The following is a 19,152-nucleotide window of genomic DNA, read 5'->3' as shown; positions in this document are numbered from 1 at the left end:
GACGCTGACAGTGTGTGTAACATATGTAATTCATGCATCTGAGTTTGTGAGCCCTGGACAAGGTCTTCCCTTTTGAAACTGCAAGGCTGTCACCTAGGGAAGGGGATCCTCTGAGCCTTGGCTTGGGGGGGTCTGTCAGGCTGTGAGAGGTGTCACAATGAAGGAGCAGGTTTGTCACAGCCGGGAGGTGGCAGTGTGAGATGTGAGAAATCCCAGCAGCCAGCACAGAACAGGCTGGTGCTGGATTCCAGCTGCTGCTCCCAGGCAGGAGCTGCAGGATGGCTGTGCCAGGCAATGGGAGCTGCGTTTGCAGCTTCTCCCCTGTTCTGCCATGCTGCTATGGACTCTGCAACATGGGGCTCATGCAACCACCCAGCTCTGGTGAGGATGCAGCTTTGGTGTCCCCCTCAAAACCCTCATGCCTTGTTTCCCAGTGCCAGGACCCAGCCAAGACCAGAGCTGCATCTTCTTCCCTCGCATCCTAGGAGAAGATTGTGCAAAAGGCACAGTGGAGGGCTTTTGCCCCGCTCAGCAGAGGGCAGTTGCCTGCTGTGGCAGGGGTACTGCGGCTCGCCCAGCCTCACCCCAGCACTCCTCTCTGTGCAGGAGCCCTGCCTGCGTAACCGTTACTGAGCCCCAGGGCTGAGCTGTCTCTGCTGTCAGAGACACAGCAGAGGCACTGCCAGCTCCTGAACTTGGCCTGAGTGCCTTGGGCCTTCACGGCTCCTGGATCCTCCTCATGAGAAATGCAAACCCTCTCCTCCCTTCCCAGTACTCTGTGTGCCAGGTCTCCTGTGTCACAGCAGACTTTCTGTATTCCTCTGGGCTTTGGCTAGTGCTGAACAGGTAATGCAGAACCACTTCCTTCCTTCACAGCTCCAGGCAGCAGCAGGGCCTGGCTGTTTAGTCCACTTGGACTGATTCTTCTTGGTCCAGGCTCCATGCTAGGATTTGCTCACTGCAGATGCTCTGTAGTCCCACAACAAAGTTCCCAAATGGATATCAAAGGCAGGGGCAGAAACCTCACTATTGACCTAAGGCAAGTTGAATCCAGCTACCCAAGGGCAGCAAGGAGCAGTGAAGACAGGGTCAGTCAGTTTGTCCATCCTCAGACCTGCTGTGTGATCTAATGCTTTCTGGGCTGCATCACTGCAGCTGCACCATTGCATCCACTACCTGGAGGAGTTAACATGGGAAATGCTGTGTGTTAGTCTGGTGTAACACCCAAAAACAAATGGAGAGAGCCCAAGTGTCATCAAATGTGCAGGGAATTTTTTTGTTTTGGCCATTTAAGCTCTTGTTCTCCCCACTCTCCTGTGCTTCCAGCCTGAACCTGGAGAAAACAGATCTCACACTCTGCTTGCCTGTTGGAGCACTATTAGAGGGAAATTCACTTGTTTGATAAGCATTACTCTAGTAGGAGAGATCTCAAAGACGATGCCTTAAACAACAGCTGAGTCAGGGAAACAGATTTGAGAGCTATTTACACCTTAGAGAGAGAATTTTTTCTTAGCTCTTTTTAGGTGAGATGGTAGTGTGTCACCTCTGTTGTAGGTCTTCTCTGGTGCCTGTTAACCAGAACCACTCTGAGTGCACTAAGCAAAGAGAGTAGCAGCTGTCACACACTTCTTTTATCCTCATGCTGAAGTATCAATACACCAGGGGCAGCCTCTTTCCCAGGTTGAGGAAATTTCCAATTCTTCTTCTCAGGCTGGGACCTAGACCCTGACCCTGGTTTTGGAAAACACTAATGTGTGGCTGATCCACATCACTGTCCCGTTAGCAAAGAGAGCAGCGCTCCCAGCTGGTGCGCTCTGCATAGTGTGGAGCCTACAGTGTGGATGTGCTCACCTGAGGGCTTCTACCTCGATTGGAGCTTTGGGGCAGTGGTGATGTGAGGAGACGGCAGAGATGTGCAGAGCTGGCAGGGAGAGACTTTGCCTTTGCAAGAGGTTTTGTTGGTACTCACTGCCAAGGGTGATGAACTTGTGGGACTATAGCAGGCTCAGACTCACAGCCCAGCTCAGCTCCCAAAAGACGGGAGAAGTCCTGTTTCTGCTAATGACATTTAGGTCTCAGGCAGGAGGAAGTTTGATCTTATTGTACTGTCTCCCAGGGCTGGATTTGGCCCCTGCCCATCAGAGCTACGTTTCTAATGCACATCTCTCCAATAGAAATATGGTAGGTACAGGTCCTGTTTCTTCCCACTGGGTGATGTTCCCACGGGACTAGGGTTAGTAGCCAGGTAGATGGCCGGTACACCAATGGCTGAGCATGAGCTTGGCAAGCTAATGGGACTTGCCCTCTCCTTGTAGGAATTATCGGGAGCATTCAGTCATCAGGCAGTTAATGCAACACAACAGGCACTTTCTTCTTGGCTGTTACTCCTGGCTCCCGGGGGGATGGTGAAATGGCCTTGGGGCAGGGGCGCAACAGAAGCTATTCTGAATCCCATTAAAACATTTAACACCTGCTGAATTGAGCTATTGTGTGGGAGATAAAGGGAAGGGAACAAAAGCTGCTCTTGGGCTTCCCTGACAGGGTGTCTGCTAGGCTTTGCTGTCCCATTGCAGCTGGGGGGACTGAATCTCCTACAAAGCCCCACTTGGCGGGTCTCTGCGTCAGTGTGGGGAAGGCAGCAGTGTTAGGGGACAAGGAAGAAACCACTCCCTGGTTGGAATCGGCCTCTTCTCCCTCCGTACAGCGTATGAGGTAGGAACCTGGGGAAGTCCTGCCCTGACCAGCTTGCAGTGTCTGAAGAGCAAAAGCATGAGGGTGATCCTTCCAAAACCCCTGGCAGAGCTGAACAAATCCTTCACCCCTGGCCTTCTGTCTCCAAGATGCTGGGCTTTGCTGGCTCAGCTGTTTCATTTTGGTTTTTGGAATTGGGGGCCATGCTCAGGCCAGGCCAGGGCACCTTGCTGGCTCCTGATGGACACAAGAAGTGCTGTGATGTGAGCTAGTCAGTCCTCATCGGACAGTGAGGCAGCACAAGCCCTTGGCTGCTGCAAGAGGAAGCTGAGGCTGCCTTTCCAAGGCCAGCCCTACTTAAGAGCTCGGTCCCAGTGCTGCCCACCTGCCTGACAGGGAAGGGCACAAGCTGGTAGATGCTGCCCCAGAGATGCCAGAACAGGTGGAAGATGTTCCCCAGGGTAGCAGTGCAGGGCAGGGCACTCTGCAAGCTCAAGGGACCTGTTTATCTCCTGTTTTCTGTAGAGAAGCCCTTCAAGGACAGTATTCACTGCTGTTTGGTGAATGGTGGGGCCCTGCCCTTGCAGTAGAGAGGCTGGGGTGAAAGAGCATTTCTGACACAACGCATAGGTTTGGAGATGTCTTCTGATACTGTGGTATTCAGGATTTTTTGCTTCTCTGGAAAGAGAGGGGGAAGCCAATTAGCCTATGCCAGGAGCTGCAGCTCCTCTGTGCTGGTGTGTGCTGGGGCAGGGAGGGGTGGGAGTCCTGTCCCGCACATTTCCCATACTAAGAAAGGAGAAATATGCCAAGTCCAAGCATCACAGTCTGTACAGCATCAAAAGAACGGGGAACATCGCACTTCTTCACTGCACCACAACCCAGAGTATTGGTGGTATTGCATTTCCTTTGCTGCCAAAACTACTGAAAAAGGACCAGGATGAGCAAGGGCAGCAGGTTGGCATCACTCCAGCTCTTTCCAGTGCCAGACCTGGAGGACCCCAGCCTGCAGAGGCAGCAGCAGGCACAAGGGATGGAACCTGCCTGTCAAAGTCCTGAGTGTGAGAGGGTCAAGTCTCCAAGGAAGAACTGTGTGGCAGTGGCCACTAAGGATCTGCCACTATTCTCTTACATTTGGGAATCCATTTACACTCCAGCTCTGGAGGGAGCAATGGTGATGGTTTCTAAAGCACACCCAAGACCAGGATTCCTGCAGGTGTACACTGTGGGGGTTAAAGCAGTGTTACCCCCTTCCCCACCCACAAACACACCCATCTGCACAAACAAACAGGCCACTGCACTTGCACAAAGGAGCTTCTCCTGCCACCGCTGCTGTGCTTCATGCTCTGTTATCCAAGGAGCTGTGGGTGCCAGAGTAACTGGGAGAGAGAGCCCAACTCCTGCTGACTGGCTGAGATCAGCAGAGGGCTGTCAGGGCTGAGCAGCGTGGCTGGGCACTGTAGGAGTGTGTCTAAACTTCTCCTGGCTTCCGTGAGCTCTGCACACTGCTCCCAGAGCCAGCACGGGGCTGTCTGCACCGGCTGCCCTGCTGGGCAGTGGCACAGTTGGGACACGGGAGTGCTGTGACTCTGGGATGCAGTGACCCACAGGGAAGCATGTGCACATGCTGTACACATGTACACATCCTGTTCTTGTTGCTGTGTTAGGACACCTGGCTCCTGGCCTGTGTGGCCATGTGGGGGACACTCCCAAAGAGAGTGTTCCCAAAGTTTTGTTGAGCTTTGCTTTACTGCCTAGCTCAGAAGTCTGTGGACTGCTCTAAATGAAGTGTGAGCATTGTCCTGGTGTGCCATGGGGATTTTCAGCATGAGCAGAGGGATTGGGCTGACAACAAGGAAGACTTTTCTACCGCTGGCACTCAGACTGCTTGGGCTAAGCACTAGATTTGCTTTTCTGCCCTGAGACTTCACAACTCCCTGACCTTTCTGCAGCCCAAAACACTGCAAGAAAGCCACTGCCATCCTAGAGCTGCCCAGGTAGGGTATCCTCACACCTGCTTCCCCTGGCCCCCCGTTCTCCACTCATCTCGGCTGCAAAGTGAGCCAGGCAGGTGGGTGGAAAAGTGACAGCTGGTGTTGTTCCAGTGCAGGTTAATGAATGTCTCCTCCTCTCCCCCCCACCTCCTCCTCCCCACTACCCCAGCACCCAGGCTCCTGGCTCCTATCAGCCCATCAGGCTCCCATTAACAAAGGCAGCCCTGGAGAGTTTGCATAGAGACCTGCTCTGCCTCTAATCTAGGTGGGCTAATCGCCTCCCTTGCCCAGCCTGCCTTCCCTGGGTCAATATTTGCTCTGAGCAAACACAGAGCTGTGACAGGTGTGCTGGGGAGAAGGCTCGCCGCCGCCAGCCCAGCCCTCTTGCCTGTCTCTGCTCAGTCACATCTCTCCGGCCCCCCGATCACCGGCCAGCCAGCGCTATTTTTATCAGGACTATAAAAGCCCCATCCAGCCAGCGTCACCCTCATTTTCTGCTCGTGAGCCAGCGGGGGAAGGCGAAGCCACTCACCTGACAGCTGCCAGCGTGTCACCAGAGCCAGGTGAGCTGCTATAGCCCAGCACACCTTGGCCAGGGTCCTGCCTGCCTGGCTGGGAGCAGGGTACTGGGCATGGAGAACATCTTGGGGACTTTCCTGGGACAAATACTGGGAGTCTGGTCACACACCCGAACTCCCGGGAGGGACGGGGATGGGCTCAGGAGACACCGTCCAGCCTGTCCCCTTTCCTTAACTCTTCTCTTTCACCTGTATTTTCCAATCCTTTCTGTTCCCCTCCCTTCCTCCATTTACTTTCTTCCTTTCTTCCTTCCTTCCTTCCTTCTTTCCATTCTTCCCTGTTCTTCACCCTGCCATGCCAGTTAAAACTGCCCTGCTCTGTTTGGCTTTCCCAGGCAGCAGGTGTCAAGCATCCACTTTCCGGACTTTACCCCCGGAGGAGCCGGTTTGGAGCAGCGTGCGCAGCAAGGACACGGTCTCCCAGCCTGGAAGGACCCAGCTCGGGAGGAAGGGTGCGGAGGGGGCTGCTGGCAGCCCAAGGCAGAGCACTCTTCCAGCCCACACTATCCAAAGTCGGAGCATCTCTGCACTTGCCTGGCGTCGAGCCCCACGTGCAATACCTGACCTGAACGTTTTGTTCGTTCGGCTCGCGTTAGGCAGGTCCAGCCCATCTGCAAGCGCATGGCTGGCGCTCACAGCCGCCAGCACCGCGCTCCGCTGCAGCGCGGCCGTGCCCCGGCAGCCCGCGGAGGGAGCGCACTCCAGCTTGCAGCTCCTGCGTGCCAGGATGAACATCCAGTCTGTGTGCGGAGCAAAGCGCGCAAGGGACGTGCACAACACGCAATCTCACCCAAACACACGCAGCAGTGAGCAGACAGTGCACAAAGATGAAGCGATCCACACGTAGCATGCATGAACACTATGGGACTTCCACGAGGCACTGTGGAACAAGGGACCCAGGTGGCAGCGGTACACATGGCATTTCTGGCACTCAGCTTTTCAGGCTGTGATGCACAGGACCCATGTCCACGTGCCCATGGCATGGCAGGCACACGTAAGACACTTAGGCACACGCATCCTGCCTGTGTGGCTGATCACTGCTTGTAGCAGCCTGCTGGGAAGGGCAGCCTGGCCCGGGCAAGTGCAGCAGAGCCGTGGCAGGCACAGAGAGCCCTGGCACGGTGCTGGCCCAGGGTGGAGTTTGTCAGGCTCTGCCAAGCACCCAGGTAGGTCTCAATGGTCTGCTGGCACCAAGGGAGCTTTAACTGCTGACAGTGAAGCAGTGGGGAGGGAGGGCAGGAACAGGCAGCAAGGAGCAGGGCAGAGGATGAGGGGTGTCACATCCTTTCTTGCACCCCTCTGCCTTGATTCACTCCCAGTACCTGCACTTCCCAGCCCCCCCCAGGGACTGTCTGACTGTCCAGGGCAGGTGTTTCCTGTTGTGCACCCTAAGCCTGCAGGCCAGGTGCCAGGTCCTGCTGCTGGCAATCCCTCTGCCTGTGCTTGCAGTGGAAGGGTATGGGGGATGGTGCTGGCAAACCGGTGGGTCTCTTTCAGGACAGCCCTGCTCACTCCCTGCCTTGCTCTCCAAGCACAAGTGCTTGACCTGGACTCCTGTTCCATTCCATGTCCTGTCCCATCCCTCTCCCCCAGCAGCCAGAGCAGACATTCAGAGCCTGGGGCTGCTTCTAGCACCATGGAGGCTGCAGGGAGTCACAGAGAGCTAGGAGATGGGACAGCAGTGAACCTGCTTTCCTCCCACCTCAGGATATTGTTTGGGAATAGAAAGATCCCTCACCTCCTGACTGTCTATGCCTGGCTCTGCCTGTGATTTCTCTGTCAGCCCTGAGCTGCTTCTGCCCCATCCTCAGGCACAGGTACTTCTGTAGCACAGGATCCAGTTCTGGTCCCACCATGCTCAGGGATGCTCTGAGTATACAGGTGGATCCTGAGCCCATCTGCAGCCTCTCTGCAAACACCAAAAAGACTCAGCCCATCCACCCACTGTGGATGGAGGAGAGGCTGGAGGTGGAGGAGCTCAGGAGTGTGCTCAAGGACAGGATGATTCCTGCTGCTTTCCCTCATCCCCATGCAGCTATGCACAGGACAAAATTCAGCAGCTTCGGTCCCAGAGCAGGAGAGTCCTGTTCCCTCCTTGGGATGCCTCTGCAAGGGGAAGAGATGAGGCACCTCCTAGGCCTCCTGTTTGGGCAGATGCTTTGGGAAGTTTCCAACAGGTGATGTAGATGGGGGCCAAAATCAAAGAGCATCTCCAGTGTTCCCATGCTCCCTGCATCCCTCCAGAGCTAAGTTTGCATCCTAGCCTGGGAACAACCCCCAGCTGGTGCAGTGATTGGCCATCATCGTGATTATGGGCCCCTTGGGGCTGTGTCTCCAAGCTCTGTGTCTCCTGCTACCAATCCTGGCAAAGTTGAAAAGCTGAGAAAGCACAACACATCCCCCGATATGCACAACCCTCTGCAGCTGCCCTGCTCAGGCTGGGATCAAACAGAACACGATTAATAACTCTGAGCAAAGCCAGACCCTGCTGTCCATGTGCTCCAGTCACTGCACGTGTGTTCCTGTGAGGGCAGAGCCTGGTGGAGATGGTATCTGGCAGAGCAAGGCTGTGGAAATGTGGCCATGCCGCCTCCACTTTTGCTTGGTTGCTCCAGCACCTCTGGGCTGTATTATACCTCAGCATAATTGTCCCCCTGCCACCTTCCCAGCCTGCTCTTACTGCCCCAGCTCTGCCCAGCAGAGCACTGTTTCCCAGTGGCTTCTTAGTGCCATGAAACTGTTCAAAGGTGGGATGGTTCTGGGAAGCCACATTGCCGTGAGGGCTGTGTTACCTGGCAGGATTAGCACCTAAGGGTGAGCTGCTCCTCACTTAGGCAGAGCCAGAGGTGTTAAACACCCACTCTGCACAGCTGGTACCAAGGGCTGCACCAGGCTGGCATGGGATGAGGCACAGTGGGGTATTGCTGTCTGTACTGTGTGTTGCTGTTCCCCAAACCCCAGGCTCTGCATGGTCAGTGGCACAGCTTTGGGGACCTAGGGACCTGGGCTGGGGATTTCCGTGGCACGGTTCCGCACCAGGAGGATTTGCATGGAGAGGGCAGGGTGCAGGAGGAGCACTGGGGAGACTCAAGTGCCCAGGTTTGGATTTGCACACAGGTGTAGTTTCACACAGGTGTGTATGTGCATGCATGCCTGTATTTGCATAGGTGTTTCAATGTGTGTGTCCTCCCTGGCAGGCAGAGCAGAGCTGGTGCATCCCTATCCCGTGTGTGTGTGTGTGTGTGTGTGTGTGTTCTCCTGCTGAGCTGGATGGGTGGTGCTGGCCATGCCCCTGCTGTGCTTGCTGCTCTGCTTCCTGGTGTGCGTGCATCGGGTGAAGGTGGGTGTGAGCAGAGGTGTGCACTGCTGCTGGCAGCCTCTGGGCTGCTCGTGTCCTGCCCAGCCCGGATGGGGTGTGCCATCCTGGGGCAGGCACTGCTTTACTTCAGGATGTGGGAGAGGCAGCTGGTTGTCCTCAGCACACCGGTGCCCTGGAGGGGACCAGTCCACAGGGCTGTGTGGGCACCTCAGGGGCTGAGAACCAGGGTGGTGTGAGCATCCCTAGACCTCAGCTGACCCCAGTCAACCTGTTTGGCACATCTCTGCTGTGCCTGAAGGAGGTGCCCGGGCTGAGCAGGAGCTCCCTGCCGCTGAAAGGCAGTCTGTCCCAACACCACTGCAGGTACCCAGTTTGCACAAGGAGACAGGCTGCTTGTGTCGCTGGGGATGAGCTAATGTTGGAGGCCAGGGTGCTGCTCCATCCTGCTCCTGGCATGGCCAGACCTGGGCCGGGGAGCATAGGGACTGTCCTCACTCTGTGCTGGGGTCCTGCACTCCCCTTGCCAGGCTGTAGCTTCAGATACCAGCTTCACTGTCACCAGACAATGAGTCCATCCCACACATTACCCCCAGCTGAAGACAATATGATGACGCAGTCTTCAGTCTGCCTGGGCTCTGGGACAAGCTTGTCACCCTCTGTCAGACCGGGTGGAGGGGAGAGGTGGTTCCCAGGCATGGATCTGCATTCTGCTGAGGTGAAACTACAGGCAGTTCTGCACACTCCAGCCCCTTACTGGCCGTGGGACAGTACAGGGACAGCATAGGTACAGCCTCGCATCCTCCCTCCACTGGGGTGAGGGGGACATATCTCACAATTGCCCCCAAAAAATGTCTTTGAATGCCTGTGAGAGAAAGGAATAAGGGAGAGCCCTGATGAAGGATTCAAGGTGCTGGGGGGAAAAAAGCAGAGTTTATACTAGTCCTGCAGCTTGGAGCATATCAGCCCCATCCTCCCACGGGGCCTCTAGGGAAGGGGTGAGCAATGGGGCTCCTCTCTTCCCAGCCGGTGGCTCTGGGAAGTGCGTGGGCAGCCTGCCCAGGGGGGACACTGAGAAGCTTTCCAGGGCTGCTGCTTCTGGCCCAGCTATTGCTGGCTTCGGGAACCCTGAGGCAGGATGTTCTGTTCTCGCCGCAGCGCCTGGCTCAGCCCCCGCCTGCGCTGATCCTCGGAGCTGCTGGAGGAGGGGACCCGCCACTGCCGGCCTTTTCATCTGCCTCCTGCATGAGCACCACCAGTCTTGGGGTGCCTGCCACTACAGATGTGGCCGACAGGGCAGTGGAGGAGCACAGGGGTGGAGTGGGACTTTGGCCAGGTGCCAGCTGAGCTGGTGTCCCCTGGCTCTGAGGCTGCCAGGGGCTCCCAGCCTTTATCTCGCACTCTGCACCTCCATGACAACACCCTAGCTGCTATAGGTAAAGCTGGCATCTGGGCAGCTGTGCTCACCCCTGGTATCCCTCCAAATATGATACAATGCACTGAAGGAGATGCATCAGCAGCTGCATCCGGGCCAGACTGGGTGTGGGTTGTTCTCTCCTGCCTCCATCACCACACCCCTGGGACTGGTCTGCACTGGGGACTCTGTGAGGACCAGCAAGCTTCTCCATGACATTGGAGTTATGGGGTGCCCTGGAGGTGCCAGGCTGGGGTCACCTCTGGTAACAAGCAGGAGGGCACAGTGGCTGGCACCAGCAGGCTCCCTTTCAGGTCAGGATCTGGACCAGAGGACCAGATACTGGCTTCTCTTCCCCAGTGCCTGGCATCCCCAACTGGGTAGGGTGTGTCAGAAGAGACACCTCAGGCTGAGAGGGACATGCCACCCTGGGCTCCCTTTTGGAGCAGTCTGGCTTGATTTTATGCTGCTGTCAGTTCCCTACCAGGGCTGGGCCAACCTGGGGAGACAGCCTTTGCCACCTGCTCACACCCAGGCTGTAATCCACACGCAGGAGGTAAGCAGCTGGCTGAGCCTCCCTGACCTTCAGGTGGGATTAGTCCCCATGGGAACAGTGGGGAGCAGGCAGGTGAGGCCACAGCTCCCCAGGCAGTTCGTGGGGACTGAGCAAGGGTGGCAGAGCTGGGGACTGAGCACACCCCCATGCTGGGGGCAGCCAGAGTGAGATCGGGAATGGGTGGCACAGGGTGAGCCTGTGTCTCACCTGGGAGTATCCTTGTCATGGTGGGTTGTTGCAGGTGCATCTCCAGAGCTGTGGGTGCCACAGGGAAGAGTGGGCAGCCATAGTCCCACAAGGAGGGGGTGAGCAGTAAGCCTGGGGTGGCCACGGTGCCAGTGGGGGCAGCAGGTGGGCAGATCTGGAGAGCAGGTTCCAGTGGGGGTACTGGTGGCTGGCTGAGGTGCTTGTGGAAATCTGAGGCTGGGGTGAGGGCTGCTGCATGGGGGACCATCTCATCCAGCTGTTTGCAAGACCCAGCTGTGAGTGAGAACGTGTGGGTACCCCTTGCACTGTGTCCCACTTGCTTGACCTCCACTGCGTCCTTGCCCTTCCCTAGCTATTGGTGATAGTACCCTGAGACCAGTCTACATCCTGGTCCCCAGTGCACTCCTCTCACTCCCTGGGCTCATCCTGCCCTGGGAGCAGCAGGAGCTGCATCTGGTATGCGGCAAGCCCAGCCTTGGGGGAATCCGAGTGCCTGGGACTTCTCCCAGCATGGAACAGCTGGGAGCCCGCGCTGTGCGTGTGCGCCTGCGTGGGAGCTAATCCCAGCAACATCTGCCAGGCTCTCTGCGATCCCAGGAGTTTCTGGCTGCAGGGATGGGGTGGATGGGTGCACAGGGGACACGTGCATGTGGGGCAGCTGGCGTGTGCCAGGGCTCCCTGTGCAAGGTAGTGCCTGTGTGAGGAGGCTTCTGTGGCAGCTGTGTGCCTGTACACACGTGGCTCTTGTGGCCAGCAATGCTCCCAGAGGGGACAAGTGGCACTGGGGATCCCAGCAACCATCTTGGCTCTGGGATCCAGGGATCCAGCAGGTGGAAGTAGGGGTTTGGGCTGAGATTAACCAATCCTAGTGTGGCCATGTTCAGAGAACCCCTGAAGTACAGGTGACTGGGGAGAGAAGGAGAGTGTTTGCATCCTCATCAGGGAGGATGATTTCCCACAGAAATGAGGCTGTGGGAGAAAAGGGAGGAAAAAGGGAGCAGTGGGGCTGTGTGGGGGCAATGGCACATCACCCCTGATCTAATCAGCCAGACCCTGCAAATAAAAGCCACCTGTTTTGGCCCTGACAGCAGGAAGCCATCCCCAGAACAAACAGAGCACCAGGCAACTGGGAGAAAGACAAACAGGGGCCGGCACCAGCTCCATCTGCTCCTGTTTGGCCCAGCCCCCAGACCTCCAGCCCCCTGGGGTGGCAGTCCAGCCCCTAACAGGGCTGGGGAGAAGGAGAGAGCAGCTAGAGGTCCTTGCAGGGTGTGATCAGAGCTCAGCCTGTGGTAGCAGCCGGGTGGACCACACATAGCTGTGCTGCCTTGGTCAGCTAGCCCACATATTCATAACATCAATGGATACAACATCAGGATTCCTGGGTAGCACCTGCCTCACCTCTCTTGTGGTTGCCTTTCAGCCTGCTTGGCTCCCCCAGCTGTGCACTGTCCTGGGACCAGTGCCTGCACAAGGCACGGGGTTACAACCCCATTGTTGGCTTGGTCTGGGCTTGGCATGGAGCACCTGGGTGACCTTGTGCTCCCACCATGGCCCCAGGCTGCTGGCTGCCGTGCTGTGCCCAGTGGCACTGAGAAACATGATCTGTTTTGCTAGTGCAGGGAACAAGCTGAGCCGGGAGCCACGAGGGGCCCTTATTAAATTAGCCTATGCAGGAGGCCCTAGGCAAGTGCTAAGCAGCTCCCACAGCCAGTATTAGCAGCTGCCCTTGAGCGGAGTCGCTGCCTGCCCCCGCAGCAGCCTCCCTCTGGCCCTGTCCCCAGCTGGGCAGGTGTGGCTGGGGGCTTGCAGGTGACCTAGCCAGGGGAATGCTGGCTGGTGACAGAGACTATCCGGAGATGGCCCGGGCAGGACAGGCTGTAACTGCATTCTGAGATGCAGTACAGGAGGGCTCCTCGTGAGTGACCCCAGTGATCTGCTGTGCCCTGATGTGGCTGTGGATGCCATGTGGCTGCCCTGAATGTACCAAGTGGGAGGCGAGGCACATCCCAGTGAGTACAACTGGGATTGTGCTGAGGAACAAGGAAGGGGCACAGTTCTCCTCTGCACCATTCCTCTTCCAGTGTTTTCATCCAAAATGTTGCATGGGGATGACTGAAGGGCTTGCATACTCCTCATGGCACAGCCAGTGCCCCATAGATCCTGCAGCACACCATACAGTGCCCCACACCCTCCACATGCACACCCTATAACAGCTTACAGCATCCTACGTGTTCTGTGGTGCCTCACGTGCTGGCACTCTGTAACACACCCCACCTGCCCTGCACCTCAGAGTCCCCAGCTGCCCTCATGCCTCAAGCACACAAACTAAGCAGTGCCCCACACCTCTGTTCACACAGCCCAGGCAAGAGGTGGCAGCACCGTGGGGGGACCCTGCAGTCCATTAGCTCTGCATCTTTCCTCACCTTCACCAAGGTGATGGCTTCCTTAAACTGTCCAGACCTGTCTCTCAGCATTTTGAGAGATGTCCCCAGGCCACTAGGCTGCGTCAGGTGCTGTTCCTTCTCCAGGGAGCATGCCTATCCTTCCCTCCACCTTCTGCTTCCCCAGAGAGCTTCCAGAGGGTCTCCCCCTCCCTGCTAGGACCGCTTCAGGCAACGCAAGCTGAGTGTCGCCTCCCCAGCGCCTGTCCCCGGCCAAGGGCCACTAATGTCCCTGAGCTGGAGCCTGCTCCAACAGCTGCCAGGCTGCACCCTCTGCTGGGACCCGCAGGCATCGGCGCGGACTCTCACCGAGCCTCGGAGCCGTCGAGCACTGGGGAGGACACGAAGAGGACCCCCGAGTCCTGCCCCCATCCTGTCCTTGCTGTCACCCCTCCGTCCCCGATTCTTGTTGATGCCAGACGTACTAACACCACCCCTAGCTGTCCACACTGCATTCCCCATAACCAACAATGTCCGGGTCTCTTGTGACGTTGACCCCATGCCCAGGACCCCCAGAAGGGCTGGAGTTTTCCTGGGAAGGTTTGAGGTGCTAGGTCCAGCCCTTGCCCAGTGGCCAGAGTGGCACCTGCCCAGCTGAAGCTGGGAGTGCCCGGCCTCACCACAGACTACACAGGGATGCTGCAAGTAACACAGCTCAACAGGGCACTCTTCCTCCTTTCCAGCCTGTGTTGGCCTCATCCATCCCAGGTGCCGGTAGGAGACATTGGGGATAGCTGCATGGCACGGTGCAGTTCCGGGCAGGGCTGGTCCTCTTGTCCAGGTGAAAGACACAGATCTGTCCCAAGGCTGGTCCCCTCCCCCTGTGCAGTGTCCCCTGCCCGAGCTGGAGGTGAATGGGAGCACAGGGAGCTCTTCGTCAAGCCAGGGGAAGTGCTCAGGGCATTACAAGCATGTAACTGGGGTCTATTAGCGCCCCGTCTGCAGCCAACACAGGAAACTCTGCAGGGCCCGGCTGGAAAAGGCAGCCATGGTGGCAGAGCTCCGTGTGGAGGGGCAGAAGCAGCCCCAGATAAGCCCTGTGTTCCAACGTGAGGACATCAGTGCCCCTCAGCTCCCAGATGGCAAATCCCCACTTCACCCTGGCACCTCCTTCCCACAAGCCTCAACCCTGGCAAAGGCTGCGGGTGCCCTGGGAAAGGCTGGGTCCCTAATCCCTGGGCCAAGCGGGGACATTGTCCGGGGGCAGAAAGGAAAGCGGCGCGTCAGGCCCTTTGCCCATTGTGCCCTGAGCCCCTGCGCAAACACAGCCCAGCACTTTCATTGTCAGCCTCGCTGGGCGCGGGGGGGCCGCTCTCGCCACACTGCCTAAGTGGAATGGACAGCCGGAGTCTGGGGTGGGTGAGCAGCCCGTCCCCCCCGCCGGCCCCTGCCTGCTGACACAGCTCCCTGACCGCCTGCACCATCGGCACTTCAGCGCCCGCCTATAAAGGGCCACGGGAAAAGCCGGCACCGGCACCGCCACCTTCGCCTCTGTGCCCTGCCCTCCGACCAAGTAAGTACCAGGCTGTGAGCCCCCAAGACCCCAGTGCACAGGCGCTGCCCCGCTCCCTTCACCCCCACACCGAGCCCCCCAGCCACCTCTCACCTGGGGAAGGGCAAGTGGCGGGGTGCTGTGCGGCACAGCGCGGCACCGTGCGGGCAGGAGGGACCCTGGCAGGAGGGATGGAAGAGCCGGGCTGCTCTACCCCAGGGCTACACTGAGCCTGAGTCTGAGCTGGGGTCACCGCCGCCTCCCAGCAGTGGGTACGGGGCCACTGCACCCAGACAATTCCTGGAGCCGTCACAGGGAACTCGGGAGAAGAAAAACTGAGGCAGTCCTGGGTACATCACATGGAGAGATGGGGCGTTGCAAATTCCCCCTGCAACTCGGGGTTCACCGGACAGAGATTCCCCAGCACCGAAGGAAAGGGAATGGGAAATGCCCCCGTGCCAGCCAGGGAGGGCAAGGGGCCAGTGGCATGGGATGTGCCAGGGCAGCACCACCGGCATCCCGGGCTCAGCGGCAGGCAGCAGGGCGGCTGGGGGCTGATGGTGGGCACCGCCCTGGGGTGACACGTGGGGCTCTGCCAGCAGCCGAGAGACCCGTATGACCAGCAGTGAAGCCATGGACACCCTGGGGCAGTACAAGATCACGGTGTGGGAGGAGGAGAACTTCCAGGGCAAGCGCTGCGAATTCCTCATGGAGTGCCCCAGCATCATGGAGCGCGGCTTCCGCAAGATCCGCTCCATCAAGGTGGAGTCTGGCCCGTAAGTGCCCCGCCAGCCCCGCGGCCCCTTGGCACACCCCACTCCAGCAAAGCCACTGCTCCCAGGGGACTGTTGGGAGCCGCTAGGGAGCCAGAACACCCAGGTTCTTCCTCAGCTATGACACAGCCTCATCACACGACCTCCCTGCTCGTGCTCCTTGTGTTTTCCCATCTGCTGATCAGGCAGTCAGCTTAATAACCAAGCCAAGGTGCAGGTTGGAGGCAATGATGTGGCTCTGGGGAGAGGGGTTCCACTTTCAAAAGGGACATTTGCTGCTAGCCAAGACCCCAGCATCTGTGACAGACCTGTAATCTGCCAGAATGTCTCTGTCCCCCGCCTAGGAAGGAGAATCTGACCCCTGACTGATCCTGGGGACTGTGTCACACATCCCTGAGGGTTTTCCTCCTCTTCCCTCCAGCTGGGTAGGCTTCGAGTACCCTGAGTACCAGGGACAGCAGTTTATCCTGGAGAAGGGTGACTATCCCCGGTGGGAGGCCTGGAGTGGGAACAGTGGCTACCGGACCGAGCACCTCCTCTCCTTCCGGCCTGTCAAATGCGCAGTGAGTTACCGGGACGCCACAGAGGGAGGGCTCAGGGCAGGCAGAGCCTCCTCCAGGCAGCCCAGCATGGAGGCGGTGTGGGACAGACTGGAGGATGCCTTACACGGGGCATGGGATGGAGGGGTGAGGTGTACACGGAGGTTCGTGTGAAGTGCAGGAGTAGCTGCACCCATCAGCTCCCACCTCCCTGCAAAGACCCTGGGATGCTTTTTAGATCTAAAATTTAGCTTGAATCACAATTCCAGCTCCTTCTGCCTTGTGCTTTGGAGAGCCCCCTCCCAGACTGGGGTCCCAAGGTTTTGTCCCCCAGCCCCGATTCCCGGGGACGGGATGAAGAGAGAGGAGCTGGCGGGACCGCAGAGATGCTCGGGATGCAGGGTCCGTCCCCCTCCCGGCCAGGGTACCTGAGGCGTGCCCAGGCAGGCGCGGCTCTATCGCTCCATCTGCAGAGACACTGGTGCTCGCAGCAGCGGCACGTCTGCGCCTCCGAGCGGGGGGTCCCCCCCCAACTTTTAATAATCACCAGGCAGATATGTGCAGGCTTTAATAAAGGGGATGCGATAAGATCACTCCTTACTGGCAGGACTGCTCCTCGGTGCAGATAGATGCATGTGGGGGCTGGGCACGGGGGACAGTGCTGCATCACTCAGTGTCCCAGCCATTAACCCCTCCATGTCCAGCACCCAGAAAGGCCCCACAGAGCTGAGGGGACCTCTCTCAGCAATCTGCTTTGCCCTGAACCCTCCTGCAAACTTGGGGAGCGTGATGATGCTGAGGGCAGCAGTCCGTGTAGATCCAGAGGTTGTAGCCACTAACTCTCACTGACAGCCGTGCATTGGGACCACAGGGAGATGAGATCCTTGGGGCACTTCTGGGGTGTCCCAGTGAGGGGGTGCCAGGTTGAAGGACATCCCCAGGCATTGCACCAAAGCTGGTCACGGTCCCAAAGTGCCTTGGTGTGTGTCACACTCATGTCACATCCCCTATCCCTGGGCAAGCCAACCCATTCCTGCTGACCTCCAGGTCTGTCTCTCCGTAGAACCACAATGACAGCAAAGTCATCCTCTACGAGGCTGAGAACTTCCAGGGTCACAAGTTTGAGCTGAGTGATGACTATCCCTCGCTGCAGGCCATGGGCTGGGGCAACAAGGAGGTGGCATCCATCAAAGTGAACGCCGGAGCGTGAGTGCAGCCAGTGGGGCTGGGACTGGAGGGTGCCAAGAGCAGAGGTTCAGCAAGCACCTCCCTCCTGCATAAACCCCGGGATGTGGAAGGGGGACCCCCTCAAAAAACGGATGCCTTCCTGCTACCTTTTCCTTGAAAATACAAGCCACTGGGTATTTTCTGTCCCTCTCCTCCCAGGGCAAGCAGAGGGATGAGATGGAATGGGATGAGATGGGATGGGATGGGATGGGATGGGATGGGATGGGATGGGATGGGATGGGATGGGATGGGATGGGATGGGATGGGATGGGATGGGATGGGATGGGATGATTTGGCTTGGGGCTCTGAGCCAAGGGTCTGCCTGCAGGTGGGTGGCATACCAGTACCCAGGATACAGGGGCTACCAGTACGTGCTGGAGCGGGACAGACAGAACGGCGAGTTCAAGAAGTACAATGAATACAGCAGCCAGGCCCACACCAACCAGATCCAATCCATCCGCCGCGTCCAGCACTGAACAGGGGCAGGGCTGTGTGCCCTGCAGCCTCCAGGCTGCTGTGCAATAGACCTCTATCCAGTAGCAAATAAAGGCATTTGTCAAAAAAAAGAGTTCTCCTGCTTCTGCTCTGCTCCTCAGGGGGCTGCCATGCTGGGAGGGCCCTCGGTGGGGTGGAAGGTGAGGTTTCCCCTTCCCCAGGCAGTTTTGGGCTCATGGCCAGCTCCACCCTGGGCTGAGCTCTCTGCACCCCACCTCGTGTCCATGCACAGTTCCACTGCTGTGATGCTCTGGCTGGGAAAAGGGGAACTTACTGAGCAAAGAAAGGGCTGGAGGTGGGAGGGGGCATCCAAGAGGGTTGTGCCTGGGTTCTCCTCCTAGGATCAATTGATTCTCTGCCAGGGAAATTGATTGCTACATAGTCTGCAAACTCAAGGTCACCTTCCTCTGCACCCCTCTGGCAGAGAGAAGGGTGTCCCTGCCTTCTGTGGGCCTGGAAAGGAGGAAGAACATAGGGATCATCTGAAGCAGGATGAGACACTGACAACAAATGGGGCAGCCACAGTTGCGTCAGGTTTGGAGGCACTGGCGCAGAGGGGCTGGGGGGAAGGTGGGTTGTGCAGGGTCAGGGGAAGGAGGTCTGAGGGTAGTGTTCCACAAGTGGTAGGGGGCTTGGCTCGATGCTCACAGGTGTGTGTGTGTGTGTGCCCTCCCCCAGCCTTGCCACGCCAGCATATCCGTGCCAGTATCCGGCTCCGGGACACCGGGAGCCCCACCCAGCCTCCAGCACCCTTTCCCAGCCTCCTCCTCCTCTTCCATCTGGCTCTGGCACTCTGAACCCTCCTGGGGTTCAGACTACCCATCCCGAGGTGTTGCCTGCATCCAGGACATTACTTCCTCCTCCTCACCTCCTCCTTGTCTTCTATCCTGCTCTGGCACTCCAAAGCCCTCCTGGGGCACAGGCTTTCGGTCCCTAGGTGCTTCCCACACCCAGGACTCGGATGCATGCTGGAACAATTCTGAGTGCCTCAGATGCCCACCCTGCTAAAAGCATGCTTGGCCCTGAGACAGGGAGTGTCCCAGAAGGGTTCCCAGCAGCGTGCAGAGACCCCAGCCCTGGTGTGTGTGTGTGAGCTGCACACGATGAGCACACAAGCGTATCCCTGCACGCCCCCTGTCCCCTCCAGCCCCAGTGGTGCTGTGCAGAAGACTCAGCACCTGCGTATGCCCATCCCACATGGTATCCTGGCTGCAGGGTCACCCCAGCCCTGCCCTGTCTCCTCCGTTTCCCCACTGGCCCCACCCCAGCACGGCCCCACGGCCTCTCCCCCAGCACAAACACATTCCGGCACACCTGCCCAGGCGCTGCCAGCCCAGGGCCACGTCAGCTCGGCTCCGCTCCACAACACCGGCTCACAGGTGAAGCTTTCCCGGGCACCTGGCTGTGATGGGGGGGTAGGGGTGCA

At 58.2% G+C, this 19,152-nt stretch overlaps 1 protein-coding gene across 2 annotated transcripts; it reads left to right on the top strand.

Annotated features, from left to right (window-relative positions):
- The first annotated feature begins 14,565 nt into the window (after positions 1–14,565).
- CRYBA2 (crystallin beta A2) lies at positions 14,566–17,797 on the top strand. Of its 2 annotated transcripts, none has more exons than XM_005519706.2 (5): positions 14,566–14,713; positions 15,295–15,468; positions 15,887–16,028; positions 17,068–17,210; positions 17,560–17,797. In XM_005519706.2, the coding sequence occupies exons 2-5, from the start codon at positions 15,308–15,310 to the stop codon at positions 17,705–17,707; spliced, it is 594 nt and encodes a 197-aa protein (XP_005519763.1). In that variant the 5' UTR covers positions 14,566–14,713; positions 15,295–15,307; the 3' UTR covers positions 17,708–17,797. The 2 variants fall into 2 exon arrangements, with proteins under 2 accessions (XP_005519763.1, XP_087915073.1); XM_088058947.1 differs by having other exon boundaries at positions 14,573–14,713; positions 15,292–15,468.
- The last annotated feature ends 1,355 nt before the right edge of the window (positions 17,798–19,152 follow it).

The sequence above is a fragment of the Pseudopodoces humilis genome, chromosome 8 (genome assembly GCF_049639895.1).
Source record: "Pseudopodoces humilis isolate 2021_Gansu_Grassland_sample_001 chromosome 8, ASM4963989v1, whole genome shotgun sequence".
Classification (NCBI taxonomy): Eukaryota; Metazoa; Chordata; class Aves; order Passeriformes; family Paridae; genus Pseudopodoces; species Pseudopodoces humilis.
This window is presented reverse-complemented; position numbering and strand designations above follow the sequence as displayed.

What these genes read in the sequence shown, in the direction of transcription:
- CRYBA2 (XM_005519706.2), top strand. Translation starts at nt 15,308, where the DNA reads ATGACCAGCAGTGAAGCCATGGACACCCTGGGGCAGTACAAGATCACG. An exon ending in ATCAAGGTGGAGTCTGGCCC is followed by an intron (nt 15,469 to 15,886) that starts GTAAGTGCCCCG and finishes TCTTCCCTCCAG; the next exon opens with CTGGGTAGGCTTCGAGTACC. An exon ending in ATCAAAGTGAACGCCGGAGC is followed by an intron (nt 17,211 to 17,559) that starts GTGAGTGCAGCC and finishes GTCTGCCTGCAG; the next exon opens with GTGGGTGGCATACCAGTACC.